The 18,205-nt window shown below is 39.2% G+C and overlaps 1 protein-coding gene across 1 annotated transcript; it reads right to left on the bottom strand.

Moving 5' to 3' along the window:
* Positions 1-8,692: 8,692 nt before the first annotated feature.
* Positions 8,693-9,049, bottom strand: LOC138876062 (uncharacterized mitochondrial protein AtMg00810-like). The gene has a single exon (XM_070154952.1). It carries the CDS (start codon positions 9,047-9,049, stop codon positions 8,693-8,695), a length of 357 nt encoding a protein of 118 aa, XP_070011053.1.
* Between the last annotated feature and the right edge of the window lie 9,156 nt (positions 9,050-18,205).

The following is an 18,205-nucleotide window of genomic DNA, read 5'->3' on the forward strand; positions in this document are numbered from 1 at the left end:
GTCTGGGAAAGGGCACAGATCTTTGTATGCTACGCTGACTTGGTTGCCCAGCCCGTGCAAGTTCCTGAAGGACTGCTCCAGGCTTTTGAACTTTCTCAATACTTCATCCTGTTCAGGGGCCTTAGCCGGCTTCTCAATCTCTGTCGGCACTTCCAAATGTGGATTGTAAGCCTGTGGTTCGGGGGGATAGTATTGTGTATCGTGAGCCTGAAATAATGGCTCACTGGTCGTTCTTTGCAAAGGGGCTGATGTTGGTCCCACAAAAATGGGAATATTGGGTGTTGGGAGAGGTTGATGGGGTGGTGGAGCTTGGGAATCATGAAGGCTTCTTTCTTGATGATAAAGGGGATTTGGGCGGCTTGTGGAAGGGCCGGAGTGAGGGTATTCTGGCATGTGTCCCAGTGTTTCAGGGCTCTTTTGTGTTTTGGCTATGGCTAGCTGCATTGCATTCATCTCTAGTCCCATCCTTTCAATCTTTTCCATCGCTTCTTTTAGCAACTGGCTCATCGGCCTCTCTTCCTCATTACTATTCTCTGAAGTAGTCATGCTTGTTGCTATCGGTCCTTTGGATCTGGTTTGATAGGAGTGTGTTGCCAGAGTTCTTTAACAACTAACTTGTCTGGATCAGACAACAACAAACTTTGTTAGCGTTAGAGCTTAACAGAATTTGATCACAACACATAGAGGATGCAATGCTCCTAGGCAGTTAACCGTTTCTACATGCTTCGCTTCGAACAACATGCGTCATCCCGGTTTGCTCATTTGTTCCCTTTTTATTTATTTTTGTATTTTCTCTTCTTTCTTTATTAAGAGAGGTCGAATCTTATGGGGATTGCCTACGCATCACGTCCCCGCGCGAATCAAACCAGGCGTAGTTCTGCACAAATGAGCATAAAAGCAAACAACCTTTTATTGTTGAAATGGCCTATTACAAACTACATTTTGCAAACGAAAGAGCAAACTTTGAAAATAAGCCTAGACTCAAAAATAGACCAGAAATCACCCTGATAAAAAAACAAGCAAAAAGTGCTAAGATACAGACTTTGACTTATGAGTACATTATGGTTTTGAAAATTGGTGTCCGCGGGGCGTCGTTCGGCCTTGCCGCGGTCCTAGGTGCGAGATCCCTCTAAAGTTGCTCCAGCTTATGCATGGTCTGCTTGACATAACTCATTACTGCCGAGAGGATGGTAACGCTGGTCATGTTCTCACATCGTAGACATCGTCGGGTGATGGCATGGGCAATGGCCTTGATCCTATTTCTGGTTTGCTTCTTCTCTATAAGTAGGCATTTTATCTGATCGCTGCACATCTTGAATACCTGAGCATCCTGGATATGCTGATTCTTCAGTTGCCGTACTTCTAACTTCATTCGGGCCAACAAGTCGTACCAGTATCTGCTCTCAATTTGGAGATCCTTGGCCTGATTAGCTGCTTTGATTTCAAGTGTAGCCATCTCTCTCTTCATTTTAGCAATAGTTTTCTCGTGGTCGCCTTCCAATTAATTCAGGTATCGGCGATGCTTATCTGCTCTTGTATCCCACTGTGCCCTGAGCTTTGCTATGACATTTTCGGATTTCTCTAAACCATCTTGTCATTCCCTGATTTCACTTTTTAGCCTTTTTATCAGCTGCTCGTCTGATTGATGCCTTGGCTGTTTATCTGCATCCACCCTTATCTGTTTGATCTGGGCTCTGAGCATTTCGTTTTCCTGAATTAACCTGTTCCGCTCTCCCAGATTGGTAGCAGCTTGCACGTTGTGCTCATATTTCAAGCCTTCTACTTGTTGCTTTAACCTGCTGATTTCGGCGCAATAGCCTCTTTCCTTTGCTAACCAATCCCACTGCCTTTGCGATGATTCGGTGAAATTCCGGATGTGGGGTCTCTTAGCCGGCCTTTCATGCTCAAATTCCCTTCTATACCATGCAAGGTAACCTGGCGCCGTCTCTCCTTTGGCTCGATCCCGCACGCAAGTATCTGATTTCAAATATTGACACTCACTCCAGATTTGGCGAATCTTCGCTTCTGGGAATTGTCCGTTAGGACTTATCTCAACTGCTTGAGTGCTAAGATCTTCCTCATGAGGTACTGTCTGGCATCTTCCGAACTGTCTCAAAACTCGGCAGGGTGCGTAAGGTTGAATGCTCTTAAGCCCCATCAGTAAGAAATGAGTTTTAGCTGCCGACATATATAGGATCTCATCAACAGGCAACCATCCTAGCGTCCATTGTATTTGGCTGGCAGTAAGAGCTTGAAAGAACGAGGTCCATGCCAGGACTCCTTTGGGCAAACTGATCTCTTTGGTTCTCGTGTAAAATTCTTCTATGCAAGTCTTTTCTGGGGAACCATGGCTCAAAATCTCGGAATGATGGCAGAGGTGCTCGGTCATCCATATTTGTAGGAGCAAGTTACAACCTTCGAAGAAATTTCCCCCAGCTTTACAAGCTGTAAGAGCTCGAAAGATGTCAGATACCACCATAGGTGCGAGAGTACTGTCATTTTGCGTGAGTAAAGTGCTGACGACCCCGGATATCTTCAAATCAATGTTTCCGTCTTTCCTTGGAAATACCAGAAGGCCCAGGAACATCATCATGAAAGCTACCCGTCTGTGTTTGTCCCACTTCTGACGAACACCTTTGCTGCACAGTTTGTTGATTGGATTATTGAATCCCCCCTCATGACCGTACCTATCATATATGAAGCATGGAGTACAAAATTCGGCTGCCAGATCCGGGTTGTGGACCGTTCTGGGTATCTTCAATGAATCTAGGAACCGATGTACCGTGACAACTCTTGGGGCGACCAAGTATTTTTGCCTCAACGGAAGTTCAGCATTCCCGATGTACCCGGCCATTTCTTCCAAAGTCGGGGTGAGTTCAAAATCAGAGAAATGGAAAACATTGTGCGCCGGGTCCCAGTAGGTAACCAAAGCTCTTATGATATCTCCCCGAGGCTGGATTTCCAACAAACCCACGAGACCTTTCAGATATTTCTTGACCTCATTTTGTCCTTCAACACCTAGATCATTCCACCATAGCCGTAACTTGACAGGGATTTTGGTCATTATTGAAAAATGTTCATTTTGCATCGTGCTCATCCTGCACATTTATTAAGGTGATTTTAACAAAATGACTTGACTCAAAAATATTTTACAAAGGGGATCAAGTTTTGAACACGGCCTTTAAACACTTCGGGGACGAAGATTTTAAGGCTGTGTGGGTCAACTGGACAAAAATGCTAAACAAGACCCAAAGGTGGCTGTTTATGCAAAGTCAGCCTTCCGGCGTCCCTTTTCGGGAACATTCGGCTATTTATGACAAAACAGCATTACCTGACTTATTTATGACTCTTTTAAAATTTGACACATCTTTTTATTTATTTATTTATTTATTTATTTATTGATTTTGGCTATTTTAGGAAAAATGGGGTGGAACCCGACGAGGGTTGCCTACGTATCTCACATCCGGTGAGAATCAAACCGGCGTAGTTCGGGATATCGTGAATAGAGAAAATCAAATAAACCTAGAAAACGAGAATATATATTTATTATTTTTTTTCTTTTGAAAAGAGATAAAGACTAAAGAAAATATTTACTTTTTAGGAAATATTTGGACTATTAGTCTGAGTTTATAAAAGGGGTACTACGAAAGAAACAACATTTTTGAATTATGAATTTCCCGTTTTTTTACTTTTTAAAAAAATACCTTCTCCTTTCTTTTTTTTGATTTTGAAAGTGATAAAAAGAAAATTTTTATATTATTTTTTTTCTTTTTTAAAAATCCAACTAGAAGTAATTTTTATATTATTTTCGACACTACTCGGACATTGGTTTTTCCAAAAGAAGTAATTATCTCCCTACGCTGCTATTTTTCCCTTTTATTTTTAGAAACCGGTCAGCATGCGGAACTGAAGCAAATAGATGCGCAAAACAAATAGGATGCAGCAGGATGGTCTTTTCATTTCAGGTTGCTAGTCCTAGACGGACCCAACCCCTGTGTTGAGTCCCCTAAGTCAAATGCAACATGATGCAAATAAGCGTTCCTACTAGGGATCCGGCATGAAGTTTCGTTATACTAGGTTCACAACCTGGGTATTTGTTCTAGACTGTGTACCCGAGCGGACAACTCGAGTCGAGGAGGGGGCTACGTACCGGGGACCCGCGAGATCGTCCGGCTTTGTAACTTGTCCGACCTCTTTCTTATTTCAGGGTATGACACTAACAGAATAGGGAGTCTCGACCAGCGAGCTTCTCCCCGGAGGTAAGAAGAGAAGGGTTTCGGCACAGTTTATATGTACAGTTCAAATAATATCAAAGCGGTAAAAGCAGCATTTAGCACATTATGCTCAAAACATGTAATAAAATCAGATAATAAGCAAAGCCAAATAATAACAATTATTCTAAGCTCGAATTATCAACCCTGAACCAGTGGTTCTGGGTTTTAGATATCCCCAGCAGAGTCGCCAGAGCTGTCACACCTCCTTTTTCTGCACCCGATAGGGGGTGCAAGGGAGTTTTTCCAATTAAAGGACAATCGAGACGGGATTGGTTTATTTATTTCAGAGTCGCCACTTGGGAGATTTAGGGTGTCCCAAGTCACCAATTTTAATCCCGAATCGAGGAAAAGAATGACTCCATATTACAGTCTGCGTACCAGAAATCCGGATAAGGAATTCTGTTAACCCGGGAGAAGGTGTTAGGCATTCCCGAGTTCCGTGGTTCTAGCACGGTCGCTCAACTGTTATATTCGGCTTGATTATCTGATTTTATACAAGTGTGAACTTATGTGCAAAATTTAACTTTTAACCGCTTTTATCATTTACTGTTTTTATCAAGAATTGCAACGTTGTGAAAATGTATCTCGAACCGCGTTACAATCAATGTACCCGTGGTCGTCGACACACTTTGACTCCGTTGAGATTTGGATTTGGGTCACATCAATGTGCACCCGAGTTTAAGGAAATTAAATTATTAAAGGCGCGCCTAAAGCGACTAGCGTATCATTTACTTTGGGTAAGGCCGTGAAATTTTACTAAACGGTCCATCCCGAAATCTAAGCAATTTTTAAGGCAAATATTTATTGAGGGCCCCGCAATTTTGTATTTTTATTTGACGAGGCTCATCTCATTCTATTTTAAAAGGAATTTGCGACGTCATGGACATGCATCTCGAACCACGTCACAATCAATGTACCCGTGATTAGAAACACATTTCGGATCCGTCGAGATTTGGATTTGGGTCACATAAATGCACACCCGAATTTAAGAAGGTAAAATTATTAAGTACGCGCTTAAAGAGGCTATCGCGTTATTATTCCGGGAAGGTCGTGAGATTTGCTAAACGACCCACCTTAGGGACTGAATGCTTCAACATATATATATTTAACAAGGGCCCCGCAATTTGTGCGTTTTTCTTTATTTTTGTCGAGGCTCATCTCGTCCTTATTTTAAAAGGATATCCTATAGCAACTACGTTTCTTGTTGTGTTTGTCTCTACTAATTGAAAACAATAGATAGCCCTAATTAATTACATGCTTGCAAGTTATCTATACAGAGTTCCGAGTGCTTGCACAAAATTAGAATCACGTCCACGTACACAGTCGGCCGAGCAAAAATTAAGGGCCCAAATCCAGCCCATGCGTGATGGACCAGACCTGGGCCATTGTTCGTTCGATGCAGGCCTGCTTGGTCTGTTTCGACCCGGGCTCGACCTTCGTGAGGTTGAGATTGCAGTCTCCGTGTTCTTTGTCTTAAAACATGATTTACCAGTTATATGAAGCAGTTTATCAGAAAGGAAAGAACTTAATTAATAGAGTACGATTTTCATGCTTGGCCTACATTAAAGGACATATTACAAAGTAAAACTAAGTCTGAGATACAACCTATTTCATTGGGAATATTTTCACCTATCAGCATACATATATAAACTATCATTCAGCTAATCTATATTGATATACACTGGGCATACAGGCTACTTCTATTGTCAACACAGGAATGAAAATTATTATACAGTACATGATATCTAATGTAACAATCTATGTATGAAAGTCAACTTCAGGTCTTTTCTTTTTGTATTCATGCTCAATGTTCCAATTACATTTGACAGTGCATTGGTTGTGTACCTGGTATAGAGGACAAAGAAGAAAGGAATGATCAGCTGGGCAGTATGCAATAAATACAGCAACAGCAGATACACAGCAACAACACAGCAACAAACCAACAACCACAAGTGTTTTCCACAGTCCACAGACAACCAGCAACAGTTTCCAGAACAAAGAAAACCAGCAGATGGTCGAGCACCAAACAAGTAATCCCAGAAAAGAGTAATGAAACAACAGAAGTAACAGAGTGTTCGATGCAGCAACACCAGCAGTTCAACAATCACAAGCAGCTCAATCAGTGCAAACAACAGAACTTGGCCAAGACAGCTTGACCAATATGAACTCTTATGTAGCTTTCAGACAGTGTTTGGTTACAGTGTTTACTGGAAATTTCCTTATGTTTTCAGTTTTCTTTAAACTCACAAGACCTCTCTCAAGACTAAATTTTCCAGCCCCTTTTAAGTTCTGAAATGGCCTATTTATAAGCCAAACAACCAGTGCAGTCAAGCTGCCTGGATTCTGCCAATTTGCAGACTGCCCATACCCTTTAAACCCATGCCTAAGCATCTTTTGATGCCAGCCATTTGTTCCCCACGCCTGGCTTATTCTTTAATCAAGAGTTATGGGCTCATTTTAGTATTCATTTTAAACCCCATACTCTTGTGTCTTGTTCCCCATTGGTATTAGTTTAATCCCAAATTAGTACCCTACTTGTCAGCTCATTTAAACTAAGTTTTTCTGTTCTTTTCAAACCCCAGACTACCCCTGTTAGCCCTTGATTATTACTGTCCTGCATCACTGCAGCCTCAGGGCATTTTGAACTTCTGAAAGTTCAATTTCAGAACTGCCCTAGCCTGGTTCTTTTAATTGTTTACAATGCAGTTACAAACTAGCATTCATAGATAATTGTCCAACATTCAAATCACAATACAGGTCCGTTCAGTCAAGTGAGGTTGTACGCATTAGCATATCTGAACATTCAGTCGTAGGAAGTTAATCGATGACATTTATCAAGTCGACTATACTAATTATAACAGGTAACAATCGGTCGTTCATATAAACAAACACATACAGGGACCTAAAGGGATTCGGACAACTTTGGTCAATCACTGGGAACCTATATAAGTTATTTATGCGACGACTATCCTAATCGGACATGCTTATCACATGATACATTCAAATCATACACAGAAAACAATCGACCAAATAAAAAGGTCTTTGACAGAGATGGAAGGAATTAAGAAAACTATCAGAAAATAACAAACAATCACAACAAAGCAAGCTAACGACTTAATTAGCAGTTGAATAAAACAAAAAGGAAAATAAAAACTTACCGAAAAATGTTTAAACCAAACTGACCCAAATCTGACTCAACTTTGACCATTTGAGGTCGAACAAACTTTAACCAGGGTGTTCTCACATGAGAACACCTTGGTTAAGGTCTATTAGACCTTAGACCCCTGTCAAGACTGGCCGGATTCCACAGGTTCATGTGTTCTAGGGTCTGGATTTTCAGATCTGGTTTTTAGAAGTTGTGGGTAGATTCGGACCAAACCAAGCTTGGTTTGGTCACGAGGGAGTCATGGGAGTGTCTGGTACGAAGATGGTGAGGTTTGGTATAGATCGAGTTTTGTCTCGAATCTTCAAATCCAGATTCGAGACGATGGGAGGTGATTCGAGGTACATGGTTAGTGGATTCGTGCTCAGGTTGGTTGGATGTTTCAGGGGTGTGAAGGGGGTGGTCACCGGCGTTCATGCCGCCGGGTTCTAGTGAAAGGGATATCAGGGCGGCTGCTAGGGTTTGGGGGTTCAAAGCTTGGGGAGACGAGTGAAGGGGGGTTCGGATATGGGGCGTGGGGTGTGATAGAAAGCTTATATATGGTCTAGGGGTTTAGATCTGAGCCGTTGGATCAGATGATCTCAACGGCTTGGATCTGATGGTGAGGGGTGAGACGAGGTCGTTTGGTATTAAAACGAGGTCGTTTGGGTTTAAGTGATGGGTTGGGTTGGACCGGCTAAACAGGTCGGGTTACGGGTGCTGAGGTGGACCGTTGGATGGGTGTGTTTGAACGGCTCAGATCAGACGCATGATGCGGCGTCGTTTCGGGAGGTGGTCAGGGCAGGCCTAGTCTGGGCTGGACTTGTGCTGGTTTGGGCCTATTTTTGTTTTATTTCTTGGGCCCAAACTGATTTTCATTCACTTTTTTTTATTTTGTTTTCTAATTTTTGAAATACAACTAAATTAAAAATGAATTTGAAATACCCATTAATCAATACTTAACACAATTATTCACACACATATATATATAAAAAAAACTTTTAAATGGTTAAATTACAATCTAGAAATGCATACATATTTTTTTGTATTTTGTTTGATAATGATTAAATGCAAAATGGACAGACCCACAAATGACTAACAACACATGTCACGGAAAACTCCAAAAATTGTACAGCAAAGTCATTTGTCACTATTTTTATTTTCTTTTGGAGCGATTGTCCGTGAAGCAAAAATCACGTGCTTACACCAGCCACATATCTACGAACATGATAAGAAGCCTCCAAATGAGGAATTCTAGGGGTAGACATATACTTACTTAAATGCTGCATAGTATAGGAAAGATCAGGTCTTGTATATTGTAAATAACTAGGTTTGCAACCAACTTCTCGTAGTCAGAGGGATCTGGTAACAAGTCCCTAACCTCAGCTGACAGCTTGACATAAGAGTCTAAGGGGGCTACCACAAGTGTGACAATAGAACAGTGAAAATCAGAAAGCAAATCCAAAGCAAATTTATGTTGATGGATCAAGTAGCCTTGAGCCATTTTGAAAATTTCAAGCCCAATGAAATAGTGAACCTCACCAAGCTCTTTGATCTTAAACTGATCATCTAGGAAATCTTTGAAAGTAGTTAACTCAAACACATAATCCCTAGCTAATAGGATATCATCCATATAAATAACTACTATAGTGAGTTGAGACCCCTTTAATTTTCTGAACAAGGAATAGTCATTCATGCTAGGTTGAAACCTTTAGACTGAAGACTAGAGGAAAGCTTAGCATACCATTTCATTGAATCTTGCCTAACACCATAAAGGGATTTATTGAGTCTGGAAGCTAATGAAGAAACATGAACAGAGGTAGCGGTGGAAACAATCAATCCTTGAGGTATTTTCATGAATACCTATAACGACTTGGCAGGCTGTTTTGAGAGTTGTAGCCCTGTTCCTCTATTTACTGCTTATTTTGTGCTTTATAGCTTTCATGTGACTTGTCGGAGTAGTCGGTTCTGGTCCGGAGGGATTTCGGAATGAATTGAGAAACTTAGTCTCAAGGTTAGAAGCTTAAGTTGAAAAGGCTGGCCGAATATTGACTTATGTGTAAACAATTTTGGAATAGAGTTTTGGTTGTTCCGTTAGCTTTGTCGTGTGATTTTGGACTTAGGAACGTGTTCGGATAGTGATTTGGAGGTCCGTAGTGGAATTATGCTTGAAATGGCGAAAGTTGGAAATTTAGAAGTTTGACCGAGAGTGGACTTTGTAGATACTGGGATCGGATTAGAGTTTAGAGAGTTGGAGTACGTCCATAGTATCATTTTTGACTTGTGTGCAAAATTTGGGGCCAATCGGATGTGATTTGGTAGGTTTTGGTATCGAAGGTTGAAGTTAGAAGTTCAAAAGTTCATTAGACTTGAATCTATGTGCGATTTCTGATTTTCGCATTGTTTGATGTGATTTGAAGGCTCGACTAAGTTTGTATGATATTTTGGGACTTGATGGTATGTTTGGTTGAGGTTCCGGGGGCCTCAAGTGAGTTTTGGATGGTTAATAGATCTATTTTGGACTTGGAAGACTGCTGAAGAATTTGTTATTCAGAAACAACCATCAACTATTACTCCAAATGTGCCCAGTTTTGGTTTCCTTCTTCGCGTTCACGATGGGAGTTCCGTGTTCATGAAGGGTAGCTAGAGGCAGGTGAGGATTTTGTTCTTTGTATTTACGAAAGGGGAGCCGCATTCGCGAAGGTCTGGGTAGTTAGTGCATCATGAACGCGAGAAGGGGAATACGTTCGCGAAGAGAAGAGGAGGCAACTGGGACCCCATTGTTGATACCCAATTTTTCCCTCATATGTTTTAAAATGCATATATACTTTCAAAATAGTGCATGAGCATCAACCAGTATTTTTACATAACTTTTCTGTAATTTTTAAAAGGATTTTAATTAATTTATTCTAGCATTTTATTATCCAAAATATTACTAATTGCATCACAAATGGTTTTATGATAATTTTATTATTTTTATCTTTATACTAAGCTTTAATTATTTCATGAATAGCCACATTCACATGTTAGGGTTACAATTGCAATAACCTTGCAATAATGGCCCATGTGTGCATAATTACCCCCATTTCACAAGAAAATAACCTTTTGTATTTTATAATATTAAGTAATTATTTGAAATTGTTTTTATGCATAAAAATTATTTTTATCATTTAATCAACTATTTTTACAAATTATTTTATTAATTACTTGGGTGCTTAACAGATAGCCTTTTTAATTTTGTTTAATTTCAGACCTAGCCTAAAACTATCCTACCCTGACCCAATTCCTAACCCGCCTAAACCCCCTCAGATCAAATCTTGATCGTTGATCTCAAAAGATCAACGGTCCAGGATCATTTCTTTTTTTAATTAACACCAACTACCCCTAACCCTAGTAACTTCTCTAATTCCGCTGCCCCCAAATCCCTTCCCTCCTCTCTTCTCTCTCAGACGCTCCCCTAACCCTATCCGCCGTCACCAGAAAGCCCTCCATTCCATGGGATTTACCTTTGATTTTAGGCCCAACCAGCCTCTTACCTTCACTGGTTGTTCGATTTCTTCGTGGTTTGAAGGAATCTCAAAGAGATTCAACTCAGAGTCGACCTAGACTCTTCATTTATTTTCCCGATGAACCTGCCTCGTGTTCATCGATATGTTTGTGAGTATTGTTATCTTTATGTTTATGGCTTGAAACTCCGGTTCTTAAGTGAATTTTTCTCACATCGTTCCATTCTTCAAGAACCTCATCTCTTTCTACTTGAGTCTGTTCAGAACCTTGTAGATCTGAAATGATTTTAAGTTTATCTGGTATTTTCTTTAAAAAAACCTTATGTTTTTCCTTATTACTAATCGGTTTTAATGTTTCTCTAAAACTAGGGTTTCACTTCTTTGCGTTTCTGCAAAAAATTTCTAAAGAAGTTTGAGTGTTTGATTCCATTACTCTTCGTCTGCTTGACTGGCTATGTTCTAAACCCTACAGTTTCTGACTACTTCATTAGTTATTCTAGTATTTGCCCGTTATTCCTTATCTATCAATTAGCAGAGATTAATTGATGTTATTTGACTATTTAGGGTTCAAAATTATATTATTCTGCTGAGATTGTTACTTTTTGTGATTTTTACCTATTTTCCTTATTTGTGACTCTCAATTAGTACTACTTGATTTAATTAGTTTATTAGCCTGATTTCTAGGTTTTGAGTTATTCAAACCGACTTATAAATGGCCTATGACTTATTTCTTGCCTTATTTAAACCCCAATCTGGGATGCTAATTGATCCTGCCTATGTTATGGGGTCTTTCCCGGATTATTCTGTGTTAATTGATTGAGTTTAGCAGCCCCAATCAACTGGCTGATTTTATTTGTATACCTTATTTGTGAACTCTATTATTCTTTGCCTTATTTGCTTTACTCTGCTAAGTGTTATATAAACTCCATTCTGATTTCTTTCAAACACATGAACGCACTCAAAAAGATACAGAAACATACACACAAACTCTTATTCACACACACTCTCCATTGTAATTCTTTCTGTTACTTGTGTTTGCTGCACTACCTAGCCGGCTGAAAGCCAAGGCTAGACTATTGGATTCAACTTGCCTTCACCTTCCTGTTTGCTATCTCTTAACTGGTATTCCCCTATTTCTATTATCATAATCTCTTCTATGTTTTATGTGTCTCAGTATACTTCTGCTTTGATACTTGTCTCCTAGCCATCTGCTTCTCAACTACTATGCTTCAGTTCTTATTCCCTATGACTTACATGATTAGTTCACTCTGAACCTCAACATGTGCATGTTTATTATATGCTTCTTGTTTATTTTAACCAGTATGCTTTAGTCTTGTTACCTCTTTGTCCCATGTGGCTGTGTGGTTAGTGTTCCAATATGCTTCTGTTCTGCCTTATGTTTCTCTTAACCAACATTACTTAAGTCTTGTCCTATTCTATATGATAGCATGTCCATGTTTTGCCCATGATACTGGTTTACTCATTCTGAAACTAACATGTATAATTCCCACTGCCCCACCCTATTCTGTATGGTACTTTGATTAGTCATTTTGATTTCAGCACGTTTCTCTGTTTAATACATGTCTATATGCTCACCTAGTAATAGTTAATGGACTAAGTCAATTCAAACCATGTGAAGCCTTGTTTGACTTCATTGTGACTCTGTTTTGTCTATAATTCCAGCGTTCCTGGTGATTGTAACTAGTGGAATTCATGTCTAGACTCAATCTATTAAATGTGGTTCTGTTTGTAGTTTTTGATCTTGTGACCTGTTTCTATTCACTTCTAAAAATCCAACTATTTTTTCCTAAAACTACCTCCTACTTTTATATACTATTTTCAACTCCTACTCTTAGATATCTAAGGTCTTGCCCCTCTAGTGTGAGCACTACCTAGGAGTCTCATAGACTCCTCCGAACTCTGACACGCTGGGGATGGATTTTCCAAACTTGTTTACAAAAACTATTTCTTTGAAAAATTTTTGGTGTGAGCATTGCCCGGGGTCCCTGAGGCCCTTGGGAACTTTGACACCCCAGAAGCCCATTTGGTGTAATATGAACTATTGGTGTACTCTAGATCTGATTGAAGTTCTGGCTTCTAGGTTGATTTTGGGCCTGCCAAGGCTCCCTATAGTATAGCAATTTTCATTATGTAATTCATTTGTATTGGCCTGTAATAACAATCTTTGTAAAACAGATATGGGTGTACTTAGTAAAAAACTGGGAAGGAAGTTTTATATCTTTGTTGGGGTTCAGGTAGAAACCATCCCATAGGTGATTGTGATGATACTTATATGCATTAGAAACCATGTTATAAGGTTTATCTCATTATGCTGAATTTTCATACTTTGCATCTTAGAAATCCTGCTTATAGGATCTACATGTATTTTCAACTCAGCGTGCACTAGTGACCATGTCCATAGTGTTTTGTCCTTTTGATTAACCAATTTTCGTGGCGATGTGCTTAAGAATTCTGCCCACCTGTGATTAATAGAAATCATGCCTATAAGGTCTAAAAAAGCAGTTCCTGCATTTAGAAACCATGCTTATAGGATTTCAAAATCAGTTCCTGCATTTAGATATCATGCCTATAGGATTTCAAAAATCAGTTTCTGCATTTAGATATCATGCCCATAAGGTTTTCAAAATCAGTTCCTGCATTTAGATATCATGCCTATAGGATTTCAAAAATCAGTTTCTGCATTTAGATATCATGCCTATAAGGTTTCAAAACATGTTTCAGCACTTAGAAATCATGCCTATAAGATTTAAAGATAAAATCTGCTTGTTAAAATTAGTAGTTGATTTACAGCTAAGATGCCATATCTATAGGGTTCTGCCCAACTATCACTTAGGCAAACATGTAGGTTAACTAAAATTCTGGGTCTAAAACTGTGATTGCTTGTTTGAAATATGCCCGGATTCAGAGTATTAACAAAATCAGTAGGCAAACTGATAGGTACTCACCTGCCCGCTTCAGTAAAACTACTGTATATTCTGTTTATGCTCACTAGATATCCTGCCTATAGGATCCTAAAATTATTTGTTTGAACATCGTGCATTTGTTTGTCTATTTGTGGAGGTTAACATGAGCCCATTTAATTGCTTCCTTATGTGATAGTCCTATTTGACTTTTATCTATCATTTAGTTTTATACTTTTAAACAACATAGGTGAGTCTAGAACCTCCTTAAATAGAGGTTCTAAATACCTCCAGGGCCAGAGGTAAGGGACAGGTAGTGCACGCATAGGGTACGTACTAGATGTTATTAGAATGCTTAGGTAATAATAAAAAATGGAAGGGTAATTGGGTAGTAAAAGGAAATGATGACCTGTGCGCTAATGCTATGTGTAGCACCCCAACTTGGGGACGATTACCAAGTATTGCACAGAAGTGATCCTATAGGCTAAAAACCTTGGACCCCCTTTTACTCCTTGTTTTAAAAGTAATATCTGTTTGTTTATCTGCTTATAAGACTAATTCGCTTAAATTGAGTTTGGTCGGGACCCACCGTTGTGGACCTCAAGGGGTGCCTAACACCTTTCCCTCAAGGTAATGTCGAGCCCTTACCCAATCTCTGGTAATGTAAACTAGTTCATGAGTTATTTGTTTTAGGTGCCCTAATGCACCTTAATCCGTTAGGTGACGATTCTTTAAATCTCATACCCGATTCTGAAAGGAAATGAGTTGTCCCAAAATGTCGAAACCCGGACTCCGCGAGGAAAAAGGGGGTGCGACACCCATGTATTTGGTCTACGCGTTCGCGTAAGGGAGATCATGTTCGTGAAGTATGAGGTTAACAAAGCACCAAGTTCGCGAGTGGTTCAATGCGTTCGTGTAGAAGGTTTTGGGCAGCATATTTAATTGTTCTACGCGAAGAAGAATTGACCAGTAGATTCTCACGTTCGTAAAGAAGTAGGTCACTTGGAAGATTTAAATATTTCCAAAAAATGAGTGTTTGAGTTCATAACACAAAATTGATTTTGGGAGCTCGGTGGGAGGCGATTTTTGGAGAGATTTTCACGTGGGTTATTGAGGTAAGTGATTCTTACCTAGTTTTGATTAATTTCTATGATTATGCCTTTGATTTTGTCATTAAATTTGTGATTTGGGGTGAAAAATTAGCAAAAGTGGAGAAAAGTTCTTAGGCCAAATTTTGAGGTTTTGATCAAAATTTTGATATCAAATTTGAGTAATTTTGGTATGACTCGTGGTCGAATGGGTGTTCGGATTTTGTGTCTTCTACTCGATTCCGAGATGTCGGCCCGGGGGCCAACTTTTGAGTTGACTTTTGACTAAAAGCTTAGTACTTTCTTATGGAATTGATTCCTTTAGCTCATGTTGATTGTATCACATTGTTTGTGGCTAGATTCGAGGATTCAAAGGCCGTTTCGTGAGGCAAATGTGTGTTAGAGTAGATATTTGCGTGGTTTGAGGTAAGTAATACTTCTAATCTTGACCCTAAGTGTTGGAAACCCTTAATTATATGTTATATGATTGGTGTTGAGGTGACGTACATGCCAAGTAATGGGCGTATGGGTGTGCACCGTAAGAACTGTGACCTGGTCGATTCCATAGAACTGTATGGTGGATTTACCTTGTTGATATCTATATTTTCATTATGTGATAATGTAATTGAGCCGACAATCATGCTAGAAATCATGTTTAAGCTATATGTTGGTACTGTTGAGACCCATAGTGGTCGTTTCTTGATGTTGACTTATTGATTACATTGAAATTTCGTACTCAGTCATATTTATTGATTGCAAATCATATCTCAATCTCCGTTGCTATTTATTGATACATCATATCATTATTTTTGGTCTAGTTTCACGGCATTGTGAGCCTGAGAGATAGAGAGAGACTAGAGATATTGATGACTGAGTGAGGCCAATGGCCTGATTGTTAGTGACAATTGTGGGATCGGGATACACACCGCAATATGTTTTATTGATTTATGCCTGGATCTGTCTTATTATAGACTCGGGTGCACTCCGAATGAAGTGGAGTCTTACCGATCCTTCGCTATATGCTAACCTCGTCTACTATGAGGGTTTATCAAACTGATTACCTATATCTGTAGGCATAAATGCTGCGTCAACAACAAAAGGACGTCAGTACGTATAATGTACCGAGTATGTAAGGCATCACTTAAACATAACAATAAGTCAACATTAATTAAAGAGATATAAGAATCAACCTCAATGTCTGTGTATGCATACTTGTTATACTTATATATACATATAATGGTTCTCTTTCAGACTATTATTCATATCGTATGATGCATGACTGCCTAACTGATCAGTGGTAACTACTCGACTGGCCGTAGCTCGATGGTAAATTCATAACTTCCCAACTGATGGTAAATAATGATACATAAACGCCCAACCGATGGTCACTGCCCGACCGGTCGTAGCACGGTGGTAAATGAAGATTCATGTATCACTATATTATAAACATTAACATCTTTATCAAATACCTCAATAGAGACTTAAGAACATACTTAGACATGCTTGAATATCACTTTACAGGAATGAATAAAATAGACATTCTTAACTACTAAGAGTAGAACCACTTATGGAATAGCATTACGTTTACGTATCGTTACTTGGATCATACCAAAAAGGAAGGATTAACCTTAACATACCTGAGTCGATTCTCTTAACAATCCCTATAACCCGCGTCTTTTGCGAAAAACACATAACGGCAGATTGAAGTAGGATAAAATCCGTATGATATTCTTGAGAAAGATTGTACCGTGCTCTCTTAGAATTTGCAATTTACGCTACTATAGCATTGTAAGGTTTCATATGAACACCTTTTTGATAATTCCATTGGTTACTTAACAGGCTATACATATTACTTTAATGTAGGAAAGTTCTTAAAATTATGGGTTGTAGGTCCCACTTGGTATGATGACTTGGCCAAAGAATTCCCTAATCTTGCCACCTAGCTCCAAGACTTGCCTAGTCAATATTGAATTCCCTACTTGCTTCCACGTAAATCCTTATCCACCCTAATAATTAACCACCAATATTCTTAATTAACTTGTTAATTTCCCACCAGCAAATAATTATTCAATTATCCACATAATTAAGAATTATATCAAATTACTTAAAATACTACTCACTTTTAACACACTTTATACATCTTATTATCATGGTCATATGGTACCTTGTATGGCACTAGTCCATAAATACGGGGTGTTATAGCTTGGACCGTATTTTATCCCAAATTGACAAGTTTCAACGAAACTCATTTTCTTTGATTGGTTTGCCCTCTAACCTTCACGACGCTTACTTATCACCTGTTATAAATAACATAAATAATTATAACCTCAAAATAGTCTTATCCTTGAACCTATGTCAATTATCTTATAACAAATCCAATGTATAAAATTACTGGATGTAACATCCTTCCCCCTTTAGAAACATTCGTCCTCGAATGTTAACTCTTAGAGATTTACAAAAGTTTCTTTAGGGTCTCCTTTGTAAACTAAACTAAAACCCAACCTCTATATGATGTCTAGACTATTCACAACTTTTTGTACTTGAGTATCTCGTATCTTCTTCACTTTTACCTTACTTACTTTTCAATCTCGCATCGTATCTTCTTTTTTTCATAACCTCCCCTCCACATAGTTGAAAATTATGCCTTAAAGCTCTACACCTCTGGTGCATACAAAATCTGAAGAAAGCTTCATAGTAACTTCATACGACTCATCTTTATGGCACGATCTGGAAACAAAAGAAGGGTAACATTTCCTTAATGTCCTATAGCCTCTCAATTATAAATGTGGTGCGCAACACACCCATAAATGAGACTCTACTAGGCACGACTTTGTAGACTCCCTAGGACACGATCCGCTCTGATACCACTTTGTCACGCCCTAAACCTGGGAGGCATGGCTGGCACCCGGTGCCGTACTGGCTTGAGCGAACCACTTTGTAACTCTTTTTTTCTGTAACTATCATGGGCAACATGGCCACAACTTGTAATGTATAACTATAAGTGGACAAATACTGTATCAATGAACCATCGTTCTTAAAACGTGAATACATATGGACCGTCCAGGCCTCTGACATACTGTACAAAATGAACCTCTATCTACAAAGACTCTAAGATTATTCGACATCAATTGTGACAGGGCCCCTACCTAACCATAAGTTCGTAGAATAACTCTGACACGATGACTTATACACTCGGCTGCACTCCGAATGAAGTGGAGTCTTATCGATCCTTTGTTGTATGCTAACCTCGTCTACTATGAGGGCTCGTCAAACT

Source organism: Nicotiana sylvestris, chromosome 8 (genome assembly GCF_000393655.2).
Source record: "Nicotiana sylvestris chromosome 8, ASM39365v2, whole genome shotgun sequence".
Lineage (NCBI taxonomy): Eukaryota > Viridiplantae > Streptophyta > Magnoliopsida > Solanales > Solanaceae > Nicotiana > Nicotiana sylvestris.

What these genes read in the sequence shown, in the direction of transcription:
- LOC138876062 (XM_070154952.1), bottom strand. Translation starts at nt 9,049, where the DNA reads ATGGATGATATCCTATTAGCTAGGGATTATGTGTTTGAGTTAACTACT.